The sequence below is a fragment of the Panulirus ornatus genome, chromosome 13, assembly GCF_036320965.1.
Source record: "Panulirus ornatus isolate Po-2019 chromosome 13, ASM3632096v1, whole genome shotgun sequence".
Taxonomy (NCBI): Eukaryota; Metazoa; Arthropoda; class Malacostraca; order Decapoda; family Palinuridae; genus Panulirus; species Panulirus ornatus.
In genome coordinates this window covers 3,214,704-3,228,413 of record NC_092236.1, presented here as the reverse complement: position 1 = coordinate 3,228,413, position 13,710 = coordinate 3,214,704, and the positions used below count along the sequence as shown (strand labels likewise).

The following is a 13,710-nucleotide window of genomic DNA, read 5'->3' as shown; positions in this document are numbered from 1 at the left end:
GAACCGGCAGTTATTACCCTTTGCTTTTCCGACTGAAGCCTGGAATGCAAAGTCGTTGCTTAACTTACATGGTGCTTCGAGTCCGGTACTGTAATTAAACTGGTTTGAGCCTCGAATATGATGTCGTCACTGAATTTCCTACAAGTTTGGTGTCGTGACTCTGGGATTGTTGGCTAATGCATCAAATTCAATGTAGTCACTTTAGGTCTTCTTCCTTGACTGATGATTCCTCAGCCTTGTTTGTTATGTAGCAACAGTATTATAATCTGACCATATTTTTTTTGTCTGTTTTACTAATTTACTGTACTATAATGTCTTTGATATGATTATTATTCTTTGTATAATGTCTTTGATATGATTACTATTATTCTTTGTATAGTGTCTCTGGTATGATTATTATTATTCTTTATTTCACAGGATTAGAAACTAAAGAAAGTTTATGGTGAGTCGATTCATAATGTAGCAACAGCTTTCACATCGGTATATTCATATATAGTCAGCATATGACACTTTAACCTTCCTGGGCACCCACAACAACTTGTGGTAAGAGCATGATTTTTTTCTTTTTACGATAAGTCATTCATTTTTAGATAATACTCCTCAATGACTTTTCAAGTACCACAATCAGATACGCCTTAACTGTTACTATCGGGTACGTAACAGGATCCCGCAGGATGAGAATGCTATGAATGATATAGATTGCTTCAATCATCTCAACATGTAAAGGAGGAAAAAATCTCGTTCATCCTGAACTGTAGCGAACTCTACAGGACCTGCACTCACACCCAGATTATTGTAGACTTTTCACTAAACATAGCCAGACCTCGTCACCTCTACATATCTGCTGTGGTTGTGTGTGCTGCTTGCCAAAGGAGGTAGAGTAATGATCGTCCATCAGAACTCGAGGCCAAGCGAATATATCGAAGACGTTTCTGACAAACCTTAAGGATACTTTTACTGAATCCGAGAAGCAGAAAACGTTAATACTCCCAGAAATTGCACCAAACTTTTACTAATTCAGACTAGAAATTGGAAATACCTAAACTATTGTTAAATGCCCGTTTGTCTCGTCAAAATAGCCTTCTGCGTACGTAGTGGTACTTCTTTCCTTAAGGTAGTTACAGTGGATTGTGTTCCCAGGGAGCTGCCGGTCCCCGATAGAATTCTCTTTTATTGGCAGTACATTATTTCCTTCCTTATGATTTCCGGTTAGGTTAATCTGAGCTGTTTATAGAATTACTGACGTACACAGTTTCCTCTTTATGCCCATATGTTACAGTTACTAACGTGCTGTATTTCTTCGCTTGTATTCACCCTTAAGTTAACCTGAAGCTATATTGTATGATTTTTCTTAAGGAACGACTAATATGTGAAATAAATCGGAGACGAATTTCTGCTCGATTATGTAAACATTTTATTTTTATTTTTGTTTTTTCTATGAACTGACACCACGTTAGTGCCTTTCACAAACGCAACTCACGTTGCGTTTGTGAAAGGCACGTCTCGTTCAGTGAGTGAGTGACCTATATTGCCAGTGAGACGCTCGACGTAACATAGGAGAGTAGGGTTGAGGGGACGAGTTGCTAGGCGACTGATAACAAAAGCGGTTGATACTTATGTCACTTTTTTCATTTCTTTTAAAAAATTAGTAAAGGGATGCTGAAAGGGTTCATATGTATTTAGGATGCACTAATGTGGTTATGCTTTTACTTTAGTGTGGTCAAGCGTTACTACAATTCGTATGCTGCCAACTATGATGTGAAGGGGTTCAACCGCATGGCGTATGTTAATCTTTTATTATGCTAAATCTCTCTCTCTCTCTCTCTCTCTCTCTCTCTCTCTCTCTCTCTCTCTCTCTCTCTCTCTCTCTCTCTCTCTCATAACACTTGAGAACACGTAAATCACGCACCTCGTTCCTTGTCATTTTTCATGTGGTGAGTATTACGAGCTGTTCCTATCATTAGGCAGTCTCGTCGTAAGTACTCTTTCTCGCTGGTAATTACTTTTACCGCAGTGCTGTAACGTTAAGTACTGTGACTAGCTCTGAGCAGACGTGATGAGAACGTAATGCAAGAACTATAAGGAGTTAGTTTATGAAGGGTAGGTGATTGTATGGCAGGATGGTTACTAGAAGAGTTGAAAAAATTTCAAGTGCTAAGTTGGGAGACGAATTGAGGTGAATTATGGATGAGTGAGTGGCTTAGATATGTATCATAAAGGTGTTAGTGGAGAGTATATAAAACGAAAAAATGTCTGTGTACGGAATTCAAAACCTGAATAAGAACACAAAGGAATCGACAGGGATGAGCTTTGGATTCTCCGAATTGTATCAAATGTGTTTCTGTAGAGAGTGTAGTGCATATCTAGATGAATAAGTTGAGTGGTTATGGACAGAGGATGGAATTACGTGTTCTCGCATTTTTTCAGTTTCAGTAATGTGGTGATAGAGAGGTTTTTGGAAGGACGATAAGACGGAGGAATAGGACTAGTAATGGATGAGAGTGGAAGGTGGGGATATATATATATATATATATATATATATATATATATATATATATATATATATATATATATATATATATATATATTATACTTTGTCGCTGTCTCCCGCGTTAGCGAGGTAGCGCAAGGAAACAGACGAAAGAATGGACCAACCCACCCACATACACATGTATATACATACACGTCCACACACGCACAAATACATACCTATAAATTTCAACACATACATATATATACATACACAGACATATACATATATACACATGTACACAAGTCATACTTGCTGCCTTTATTCATTCCGTCGCCACCCCGCCAAACATGGAATGACATCCCCCTCCCCCCGCATGCGCACAAGGTAGCGCTAGGAAAAGACAACAAAGGCCACATTTGTTCACACTCAGTCTCTAGCTGTCATGTATAATGCACTGAAACCACAGCTCCCTTTCCACATCCAGGCCCACAAAACTTTCCATGGTTTACCCCAGACGCTTCATATGCCCTGGTTCATCAATCCATTGACAGCACATCGACCCCGGTATACCACATCGTTCCAATTCACTCTATTCCTTGCACGCCTTTTCACCCTCCTTCCTGTTCAGGCCACGATCGCTCAAAATCTTTTTTACTCCATCTTTCCACCTCCAATTTGGTCTCCCACTTCTCGTTCCCTCTACCTCTGACACATATATCTGACACATATATCCTTTGGTCCCGCCAGCGCGAGTTCAGTCGGAGATGCTGGGGCAAAAATGTAAAAGAGGTAAGATACTTACCGCCCCAAGAGTTCCTTTTATCCTTTTGAGGCTCTTGCAGCACTGAGGAAGCTAGCTAGCCACGTCCACTGGTCATAAAGTTTTGTAGTGTGCAAAGTGTGCAAGGCGGTTGAGTTTGTGCCCAGTGTCTTTTATGGTGGTCGTATCGTGAAGATGAAGGGTCTTGGGATGTGATGAAACGGTGTTTATTTATAGTGTAATATGGAGGACGTCCATATCGTTAGCAGGAGACTCTAACTCCGGTTTGTCTGGTGATTGTGGTTTTGATGGATGTATATATGGTAGGTTGGAGTTTATGACTAAGTTGGATTGAGGGTCACTTGCAGAAGGAAATAAGTTCACATAACCATACTTACTCGACTAAAACCAGATGATGGGTGAACCGCTTTCAAACCAAGAATGTAAGATATTTTGAAGAATAAGGAAAAAAGGGGGAATAGGTGAGAATGAATAGCTGGACAATACAGAATAGGATTTGACCACATTAAAACACGACGCAGTGTAGTGGATAATAAGATATATAGGGAGGCTGACTAAAAGGTAAAGCCTCCCGTCTTAAAATTGAACTGAGAGTCGGAGTTTGAGACAGCCTGATAAAAGTAAAATTCTTCCCGTATTGCTGTATAGTATTTCCAAGACAATAAATATAAACATAGGTGACGTTTGTTGACTACTCCTTGTAGGTGAATTTATAAGTTGTGCTACTTTTCCTTTATAATGGTAGTGTTTACATGCATATCATCGAATGTTTCTTGATTGTTATTACATCTGGACGAGGTGTGTTACCCAATGCCATTTCTGGGCAGCTAAATAAAAAGATAACCTCTCTTGGGAACTATCTATAGGTACTCGTTTAGATAATACCCTCTTAGCGCCAGGTCTCACGGGAAGCTGAACCCAAAGCTCTCGGATTTTATCTTGTGAATTTGTCCTTGGCTGGTGTAACCGGATTTCAGTTACACAGTCTATAGTTTTTCTTCCCGGGTACATTAACATGTGAGATGCACATATATTACACAACTCATCCACCTAAATGCGCCCACATGCTCGGACACACCCGACTTGTGCTAGTAATGGCACACGAAAAACTGGTTGCTCGTGCCAAGCATGTACTTGGCGAATGTTGACACTCAAACACACACACACACACACACACACACCTACGTAACTGATATTTTACCTAGTCTGTTTGACGTATGGTAGGGATTCTGGCTTAGTTCTCAGTTGCCACTAGATGGATTCAACATACATGAGAAAATTGCAAGATCATAATCAGAGGTCGTTTCTCTCAATCCTTCTAATAGTAATTTTTCTTCGAAAGGGAGGTGGGGGGAATTCGAAATATGTATCATTAGTGGAGAATACACGAGATATAAATGTTATCATTGGCGACTATTTAGTTTTCCCGCGCAGTGTGTGGCTGCGGCTGAAGCAGACGACACAACCGGTGTGCCGCCGGAATCCTCTGCACCACCAGTGCACTGGTGAGGATTGGAGAGTGTACTCAACGTCAGGTGTGTCATGTATCTCATACTGAAACGCGTTATCTGGTTCGTCCTTGTCTCTTTATCATCATGTACAGGTTGGTATATAGCTCACAGTTGACACGCGTATTTTTCACTTTTACTGGTATTGAAAAACGTATGTTTTAAGCACGTTGCATGACCAATTTCTCTAGCGTGTTCTCCATTCTAGACTTAGCGCCGGTCACGTAATCAAACGTTGCACCCAGTCCGTATGGAAATAATCTTGATTTTTGTTATTTTTTGTGATATATGGGAAAGATATATACAATGAAATGAAATGAGAGTAGTTTCGCCGTATGATGAGTTGCAGCCGGGGAAACAGTTGCATGTGAGTATTATCGCAGGTCGTTGCCAAAAATAAAAATAAAGTACAAACTACACGTAGTCATAGCATGACCAGGAGGAAGATCTAGGTAATTATCATTTTGATCATAAGTAGGCGTTAGTGTTGCTAGTCTTCAGCGACAAGATTTAACTTTGTTAATTATTGGAAAGGAGGCTAATCGCTACTGGCGCCCTAGAGGACATTCGCTTGCACGTCGGTCCCAGTTGATTTACTACAGGTTACATAGTTGCCATTGAGTCCAGGTTTTCAAAGTCGATTTAGATAATTTGTCGTTGGAATTAAGAGTTCCTAGTGAATGCCAGATTCACAGTAACTGAACTAGATTTTACATGATGGTTAGGGTTGTATTTATAATCATACATACGGATGTATGTATAACATTTTGATATAAATGCCATGCAGTTATACTAATTATTGTTCAATTTCTTTTTACGGAACTAGATTACTTTCCTTGTCTATAGATATCTACCGTGTTTTCAGTTTCGATGATTATGCTTTTGTAGATAAATGGTAAATTTACATTATTTTTTTTTTAGTTTGAAAAGTGGACTGTAGTTATCAGTGAAAGCAAGATTTTTGTTCTATACCTCCGTCTTTGTTAAAGTTTGCTTTAAAAGAGTATTAAGATAAACCACAGATTGTGTTCTGCATGACAAATTAATACTGTAATACAACATTTGCTGTATGTCAGGTAGTGTGGTTGAACGAAGTTGTTCTAGAATTTTAAAATGATAGCTTTTTTGCGATCTTTACATCTAGTTTACAAAGCTTTCTTTTTGTTTGTCATAAAAGTACACAGTTTACAAGTTCATGTAAGGTTTAGATATTCAGGTACCTAATAGTACATTCAGTAGTTGATTTAGCTTCGTGCTTGAAAATATTGAATGTCTTTTCAGATCTGGCAGCTGTGTATAAAAGAAACATTTTACTGCTTCGTGACGTTGACAAAATTACACCAGAATCACCACTTCCATGGGAACCTCTTGTCATCCCCCACCATTTGGATTTATCTCACCCTGTAGGACTGGCTTATGACCCAGAGGTCAACAGGCTCTTTGTGGCCGATGCCGACTTCAGCGGTAAACAAATCGTCTCTATATCTCTCGGATATGATTATCAGGTGGAAGAAAAGGAAACCATTGTCAGAAGTAAGTGATTTATCCAGAATGTTTCAAAGTGAGAGTTTTATAAGTTATTGCTATTCCAGAAACAAAGTTGACTCCAGCGTTGTTTGTTTTTCAGATTCTCATACAGAGAATTTTGGGTTTACTTTACAGGTAACATTGATAGTTACTGTATTGATGAACTATAGTGGTATTTGTTCCATAAGTGAGTTTTGGATTATTTTTCCATACATATTTAAGCTAGGGTTGGTTATACAAGAATAACCTGATCACCTTTTATCCTCCTCTTTCTGTTACAACTGCACAGAATATCCAATAACATGAAATAATCCCAATAGTTGCAAACAATAGTTTATCATGTTAAACTTACCTGTGTTTTAAGTAGGCATGATTAGGTCACCATTTGAGTCATGGACCAAAGTGATTATTGTTCATTGAAATATGAGCCATCAACTGGTAGATAAATTATTATCTGCAAAATGCGTGGAGGGTGTCCCAGCAAGGCTTGTAACAAGTGTCAAAAATAGTTGGATGCAAGAATGAGAAGTTGGACATGTCTGTAATTACACAATTGATTGTAGAGGTGAGAATACATTTTACTGTGAGAAAGAATTGGTCTTTTTAAAATGGTGGTATAAGCACCAGTACAGTCCAGCATCTCAGATTCAGCAGACTTGGGACTGAGCAGTTGCTGAATATATATTTTTCTCTCTCTTGTATTTGTTCACTATTGCCTTCATAGTAAGGTAGCACCAGGAACAGATGAAGAACAGCCTCATTTTCTTACATCTACGCACTAACTTTCATGTGTAATACACCAAACTCTGAACCCCCTATTCATAATCAAGTCCCACAAACCTCTCCACAGTTTCCACTGACTACTTTAGCCCATTGGCAGCACATGATCCCTTGTATAATGCGTTGCTCCAGTTTAATCTGCCCCATGTACACGTCACACCCGTCTGCATGTTCACACCCTGAACACAAAGCATCTTTCATTCCATCTCATCTTCATTTGCTTCCCCTTTCTCCTTGTTCCCTCCAGATCCAACTTGTATACCCTTTTAGTATTTCCTCTTTTATCCTCTCCATAGTCCATATTATGACAGCACACACTCTTCAGCTCTTTCATGCAGTCTTCTTACATACCTCACTTACCTCATCATTTCTTGTAAAGTCAACCAACTTATTGACCTCAAAAATTTTATTTCCAAAACATTCACCCTCATCTGGACTTTTTTATCTAGGGCCAATGTCTTGCATGCATGCAGTACTGTGTGGACCATTATTCAATTGAACATATGCATCTTTGCCCTCAAAGACAATGACTTCTCTTTTTGCACATTCCTAAATGTGCCCAGAACCATAGTATACTCACCCACTCTGTGGCATACTTCTGCCATGCCCACTTCTTTAAAGCCTCTCCATTTGAACTCGTACTCCAACCAACTTTTATCTCTTCCCTATTAAACTTTTCTTTTCATGCTTGTTTGTAATTTTCAGCATTAGCAAGATAGCACCAGGAATAGATGAAGAATGGCCTCATTCGTTCACATCTACTCTCCATCCATCATGTGTATTGAAACCAGAACCCTCAATCCACAACCAGACTGCACAGACCTCTCCTTGGTCCCCAGACCACACACACACACACACACAATATATATATATATATATATATATATATATATATATATATATATATATATATATATATATATATTTTTTTTTTTCATACTATTCGCCATTTCCCGCGATAGCAAGGTAGCGTTAAGAACAGAGGACTGGGCCTTTGAGGGAATACCCTCACCTGGCCCCCTTCTCTGTTCCTTCTTTTGGAAAAAAAAAAAAAAAAAAAATATTATCCCTGGGGATAGGGGATGAAGAATACTTCCCACGTATTCCCTGCGTGTCATAGAAGGCGACTAAAAGGGGAGGGAGTGGGAGGCTGGAAATCCTCCCCTCTCATTTTTTTTTTTTTTTTCCAAAAGAAGGAACAGAGGGGGGCCAGGTGAGGATATTCCACAAAGGCCCAGTCCTCTGTTCTTAACGCTACCTCGCTGACGCGGGAAATGGCGAATAGTATGAAAAGAAAAAAAAATATATATATATCTTTTTTTTCATACTATTCGCCATTTCCCGCGTCATCGAGGTAGCGTTAAGAACAGAGGACTGGGCTTCTGAGGAAACTTCCTCATCCAGCCCCCTTCTCTGTTCCTTCCTTTGGAAAATAAAAATAAAAATAAAAAGATTTTTTTTTTTTTTTTTTTTTTTATACTTTGTTGCTGTCTCCCGCGTTTGCGAGGTAGCGCAAGGAAACAGACGAAAGAAATGGCCCAACCCCCCCCATACACATGTACATACACACGTCCACACACGCAAATATACATACCTACACAGCCTTCCATGGTTTACCCCAGACGCTTCACATGCCTTGATTCAATCCACTGACAGCACGTCAACCCCTGTATACCACATCGCTCCAATTCACTCTATTCCTTGCCCTCCTTTCACCCTCCTGCATGTTCAGGCCCCGATCACACAAAATCCTTTTCACTCCATCTTTCCACCTCCAATTTGGTCTCCCTCTTCTCCTCGTTCCCTCCACCTCCGACACATATATCCTCTTGGTCAATCTTTCCTCACTCATTCTCTCCATGTGCCCAAACCATTTCAAAACACCCTCTTCTGCTCTCTCAACCACGCTCTTTTTATTTCCACACATCTCTCTTACCCTTACGTTGCTTACTCGATCAAACCACCTCACACCACACATTGTCCTCAAACATCTCATTTCCAGCACATCCATCCTCCTGCGCACAACTCTATCCATAGCCCACGCCTCGCAACCATACAACATTGTTGGAACTACTATTCCTTCAAACATACCCATTTTTGCTTTCCGGGATAATGTTCTCGACTTCCACACATTTTTCAAGGCTCCCAAAATTTTCGCCCCCTCCCCCACCCTATGATCCACTTCCGCTTCCATGGTTCCATCCGCTGACAGATCCACTCCCAGATATCTAAAACACTTCACTTCCTCCAGCCTCTCACCATTCAAACTCACCTCCCAATTGACTTGACCCTCAACCCTACTGTACCTAATAACCTTGCTCTTATTGACATTTACTCTTAACTTTCTTCTTCCACACACTTTACCAAACTCCGTCACCAGCTTCTGCAGTTTCTCACATGAATCAGCCACCAGCGCTGTATCATCAGCGAACAACAACTGACTCACTTCCCAAGCTCTCTCATCCCCAACAGACTTCATACTTGCCCCTCTTTCCAAAACTCTTGCATTTACCTCCCTAACAACCCCATCCATAAACAAATTAAACAACCATGGAGACATCACACACCCCTGCCGCAAACCTACATTCACTGAGAACCAATCACTTTCCTCTCTTCCTACACGTACACATGCCTTACATCCTCGATAAAAACTTTTCACTGCTTCTAACAACTTGCCTCCCACACCATATATTCTTAATACCTTCCACAGAGCATCTCTATCAACTCTATCATATGCCTTCTCCAGATCCATAAATGCTACATACAAATCCATTTGCTTTTCTAAGTATTTCTCACATACATTCTTCAAAGCAAACACCTGATCCACACATCCTCTACCACTTCTGAAACCACACTGCTCTTCCCCAATCTGATATGTATATATATATATATTTTTTTTTTTTTTTTTTTTTTTTTTTCAAACTATTCGCCATTTCCCGCGTTAGCGAGGTAGCGTTAAGAACAGAGGACTGGGCCTTTTTTGGAATATCCTCACCTGGCCCCCTATGTTCCTTCTTTTGGAAAATTAAAAAAAAAAAAAAAAAAAAAAAAAAAAAAAAAAAAAAAAGAGAGGGGAGGATTTCCAGCCCCCCGCTCCCTCCCCTTTTAGTCGCCTTCTACGACACGCAGGGAATACGTGGGAAGTATTCTTAATCCCCTATCCCCAGGGATTATATATATATATATATATATATATATATATATATATATATATATATATATATATATATATATATATATATATATATATATATATATATATATATATATATATATAAGCGGAAGTGAGTCACAGGGTCGGGAGGGGGCGAAGGTTCTGGGAGTGTTGAAGAATGTGTGGAAGGTGAGAACATTATCTCGGAGAGCAAAAGTGGGATGTTTGAAGGAATAGTGGTTCCAACAATGTTAAATGGGTGCGTGGCATGGGCTATTGATTGGGTTGTGCGGAGGAGGGTGGATGTATTGGAAATGAAATGTTTGAGGACAATATGTGGTATGAGTTGGTTTGATCGAGGATGTAATGAAAGGGTAAGAGAGATGTGTGGTAATAGAAAGAGTGTGGTTTAGAGAGCAGAAGAGGATGTGTTGAAATGGTTTGGTCACATAGAGAGAATGAGTGAGGAAGGATTGACAGAGAGGATATATGTGTCAGAGGTAGAGGGAAGAAGGAGAAGTGGGAGACCAAATTGGGGGTGGAAGGATGGAGTGAAAAAGATTTTCAGCAATTGAGGCCTGAACATACAGGAGGGTGAAAGGCATACAAGGAACAGAGTGAATTGGAACAATGTGGTATACCGGGGTCGACGTGCTGTCACTGGATTGAACCAGGGCGTGTGAAGTGTCTCCGGTAAACCATGGAAAGTCTTGTGGGGCCTGGATGTGGAAAGGGAGTTGTGGTTTCAGCGCATTACACATGACAGCTAGAGGCTGAGTGTGAACGAATGTGGCTTTTTTTGTCTCTTCCTAGCTTAGACCTTCATTTGTACAGGTACTCTGAGAATAATAGTGGTAATGAATATTATGTTCGATAAAAATCACTTGGAAGAGTGTGTAGAATGGTGTATGCGAGGGAGGCATGCAAGGAAAGGGATAGATAGAAACTCTTTTGCCCTGGCCAGAGTTCCCAAAGTGACAGGTGTCTGAGACATAGATAGATATAGCCCTTTCTCCAGGACCATAACTAACAAGATTACCATTTGTATTTTAAACCATATTGCAAGAAAGTTACTGCATCATGTTACTTGTTCTTAAAAATATGGTTCCAGCTGTTTGTTTAGAGGAGATTACATAAGGTGTTTTCATGTGTGAACAGAGAAGCACATGAAATTTATTTAGAATGATTTATAATTTATTTGATTTATAATGCTTTGGGTAGACACTGATCTTTTTCATGTTTGGTTGAAATTGGGATTTTTTTTATTTACCAACTTTTACTTTTTGAATACTAATGCCCCTCTGAAATATGCTTTTGCATCTGGGACATGTCTGCTCATGTTCATGTTTTCATGGTAATTCTCACGAGGGCTTATTGAATTGGCTCCTCCTTTCACACATTTACATGGATGTTCATGTGCACCGTGCATGATCTCAATTGCAAGAAGGTAACTTTGCATCATTCTTTTCTTTTAAAGTTTCTCTGTTCATAATTCTGTGTTTTATTTTGATAAAGGAAAGTTCCTATGAAGAAACTATCACCATAATAATCTTTGTTGATATTGAAATTAAAATGAATCCTTCTAACAGGTAGGAAGTCAGCCGTATTGGACAATTTAGCGTATGATCCCAGATCGAGACAGCTGTACTGGACTGACTCCGACAATCAGGGTGTTTTCAAGGCCCAAGTCCCAAGGAAACACGATATAAACATTACAACAGAGCCTGTTCCTGCGCATGACTTTGGAGATGTCTTTGAGCCTCGTGGAATTGCTATTGATTACTGCAACGAGTAAGTACAAGTGTTCCATGAATGCTATGATATGTCTTTCAGTAACTCTTTCTGGAATTTCTTTGAGTGTAATAATTCAGTTAAGATAGGACGTAATGAGTGAATTTGTTACATCATGATCTCATCCTGATGTTTCATTAAAAATTTTCACCATAAGACACTCGGCTAAGTGGATATCCTAGGTCATTTACTGCTAAGGACTCTTGATTTTTCTGTAGTAATATAATTCCTTGGGAAAGGATTTTTCCATATGATATAATTCCTTGAGAAAGAACTGTTCTCTCTAGAATTCTTTTATGCAGTTATGTAATTTGGATGATGTATCCATGATATTACAGTTTAGATACAGAATTGTATAATATTCAAGTAACAACCCATATAATTGTAAACCTAAATGATTTTGTACAGATAGATTCAAACCAAGATACTGCCAACTACTTTCAAGAACTTGCTTGACCTGTTTTTTCATGATTTACCATACTGTAGTGTTCTGTGTGAGTCATGTTACCCATATTGAGCTTCAGACCTAGTTTTATTTTCTTCATCATTATTTTGACTAATTGACATGGATGAATAACTCCCGAAAAAGATTATTTTAAACTGATGTGTTGAATGAAGCCTTACTAGTATAAAGAATAAACAACTTTGTATAGTCATATACTTGCACAAGTGTGAGCTTTTAGATTGTTTATTTTATATTGAACATCAAATACGCTATCATTTAGCATCAGTTGAAGTATAATCTCTGGGTTTTGTGTAATTTTTTTCACTTTGAGAATGATTGTTAATAAGTATTGGTTTAGTAAAGTATTATAGAATCATACCTAAAAGGTGTGTATTTCCCTAATTAGCTGTGTTTTTTATCTATATAGATTAAATGTTTAATGTCTATATTTGATTACAGGCATTTGTATTGGAGTGAGAAAGGGAAAGGTACACCCAGCACCGTGGAAAGGTGTAAACTTGATGGAAGTGAACATCAGGTTCTTCTGCAGGAAAGCAATGTTACATACCAAGTAAGAGGAATAGAAAGTGCTTAGAGAAGTAGTGCTACATTGTGCAAAAATGTGTTTAGGATGTGAATGTATGTGAAAAGGTAGCGAATGGTGACATAAACAAGTGAAATCACTGGTAAAAGACAAAAAATGGGGTTTGTGGACTTTATCTTAGGGAGAGAGAGAAGATTATTTGGAGCAGTACAATAGAAAAACAGCAGGAGGGTCAAGAGAGACATAGGAATAAGGGAATTAACTTTTTTGTGTACATACTTCACAGGATTTTGTCTTTAGGCAGGGTTAGTGCATAGTACTCATCATGTGTTGTTTGATTAACAGTGTCATTATTCTTTGCTGTCATGCTCATTGTATAGTTAAGAGTCTTGTACTTGTTTGTAACTTTTTTTTACGAATTATCAAAGCTTCCTTTGATTGTTTCTTAACTTATATGATTTAGATCTCTTTTTTTAGTGTTGCATTAGATGATATTGGTCTGTGAAATTAAAGTTTGTGTATTCTTTTGATAGGTGATCCTTGATACTGTAATTAGCCTTGACGAAAGGGAACATGGGACAGTGATGCATAATTTGAGTGAAAATGACATACATTTTTACATTTTTTTCTAGGTGTCTAACTGTAGAACATTCTCTCAGGAGTGAATAGGTTCCAAATATATACTCAAGAAGTTCAGCTGAATCCTT

The 13,710-nt window shown here is 38.8% G+C and overlaps 1 protein-coding gene across 4 annotated transcripts in view; it reads left to right on the top strand.

Moving 5' to 3' along the window:
• LOC139752670 (low-density lipoprotein receptor-related protein 1B-like) overlaps positions 1-13,710 on the top strand; it is a 36,096-nt gene that overhangs the window by 10,921 nt on the left and 11,465 nt on the right. For 2 of the 4 annotated variants that reach the window (XM_071668436.1, XM_071668434.1), the window contains exons 1-4: positions 4,701-4,857; positions 6,044-6,295; positions 11,813-12,014; positions 12,919-13,030. In XM_071668436.1, coding sequence (XP_071524537.1) covers positions 4,797-4,857; positions 6,044-6,295; positions 11,813-12,014; positions 12,919-13,030 — 627 coding nt within the window. In that variant the 5' untranslated portion in view covers positions 4,701-4,796. Of the gene's footprint in view, positions 1-4,700; positions 4,858-6,043; positions 6,296-11,812; positions 12,015-12,918; positions 13,031-13,710 lie in introns of those variants that run through there. The other 2 variants (XM_071668435.1, XM_071668432.1) reach the window with 1 other exon arrangement.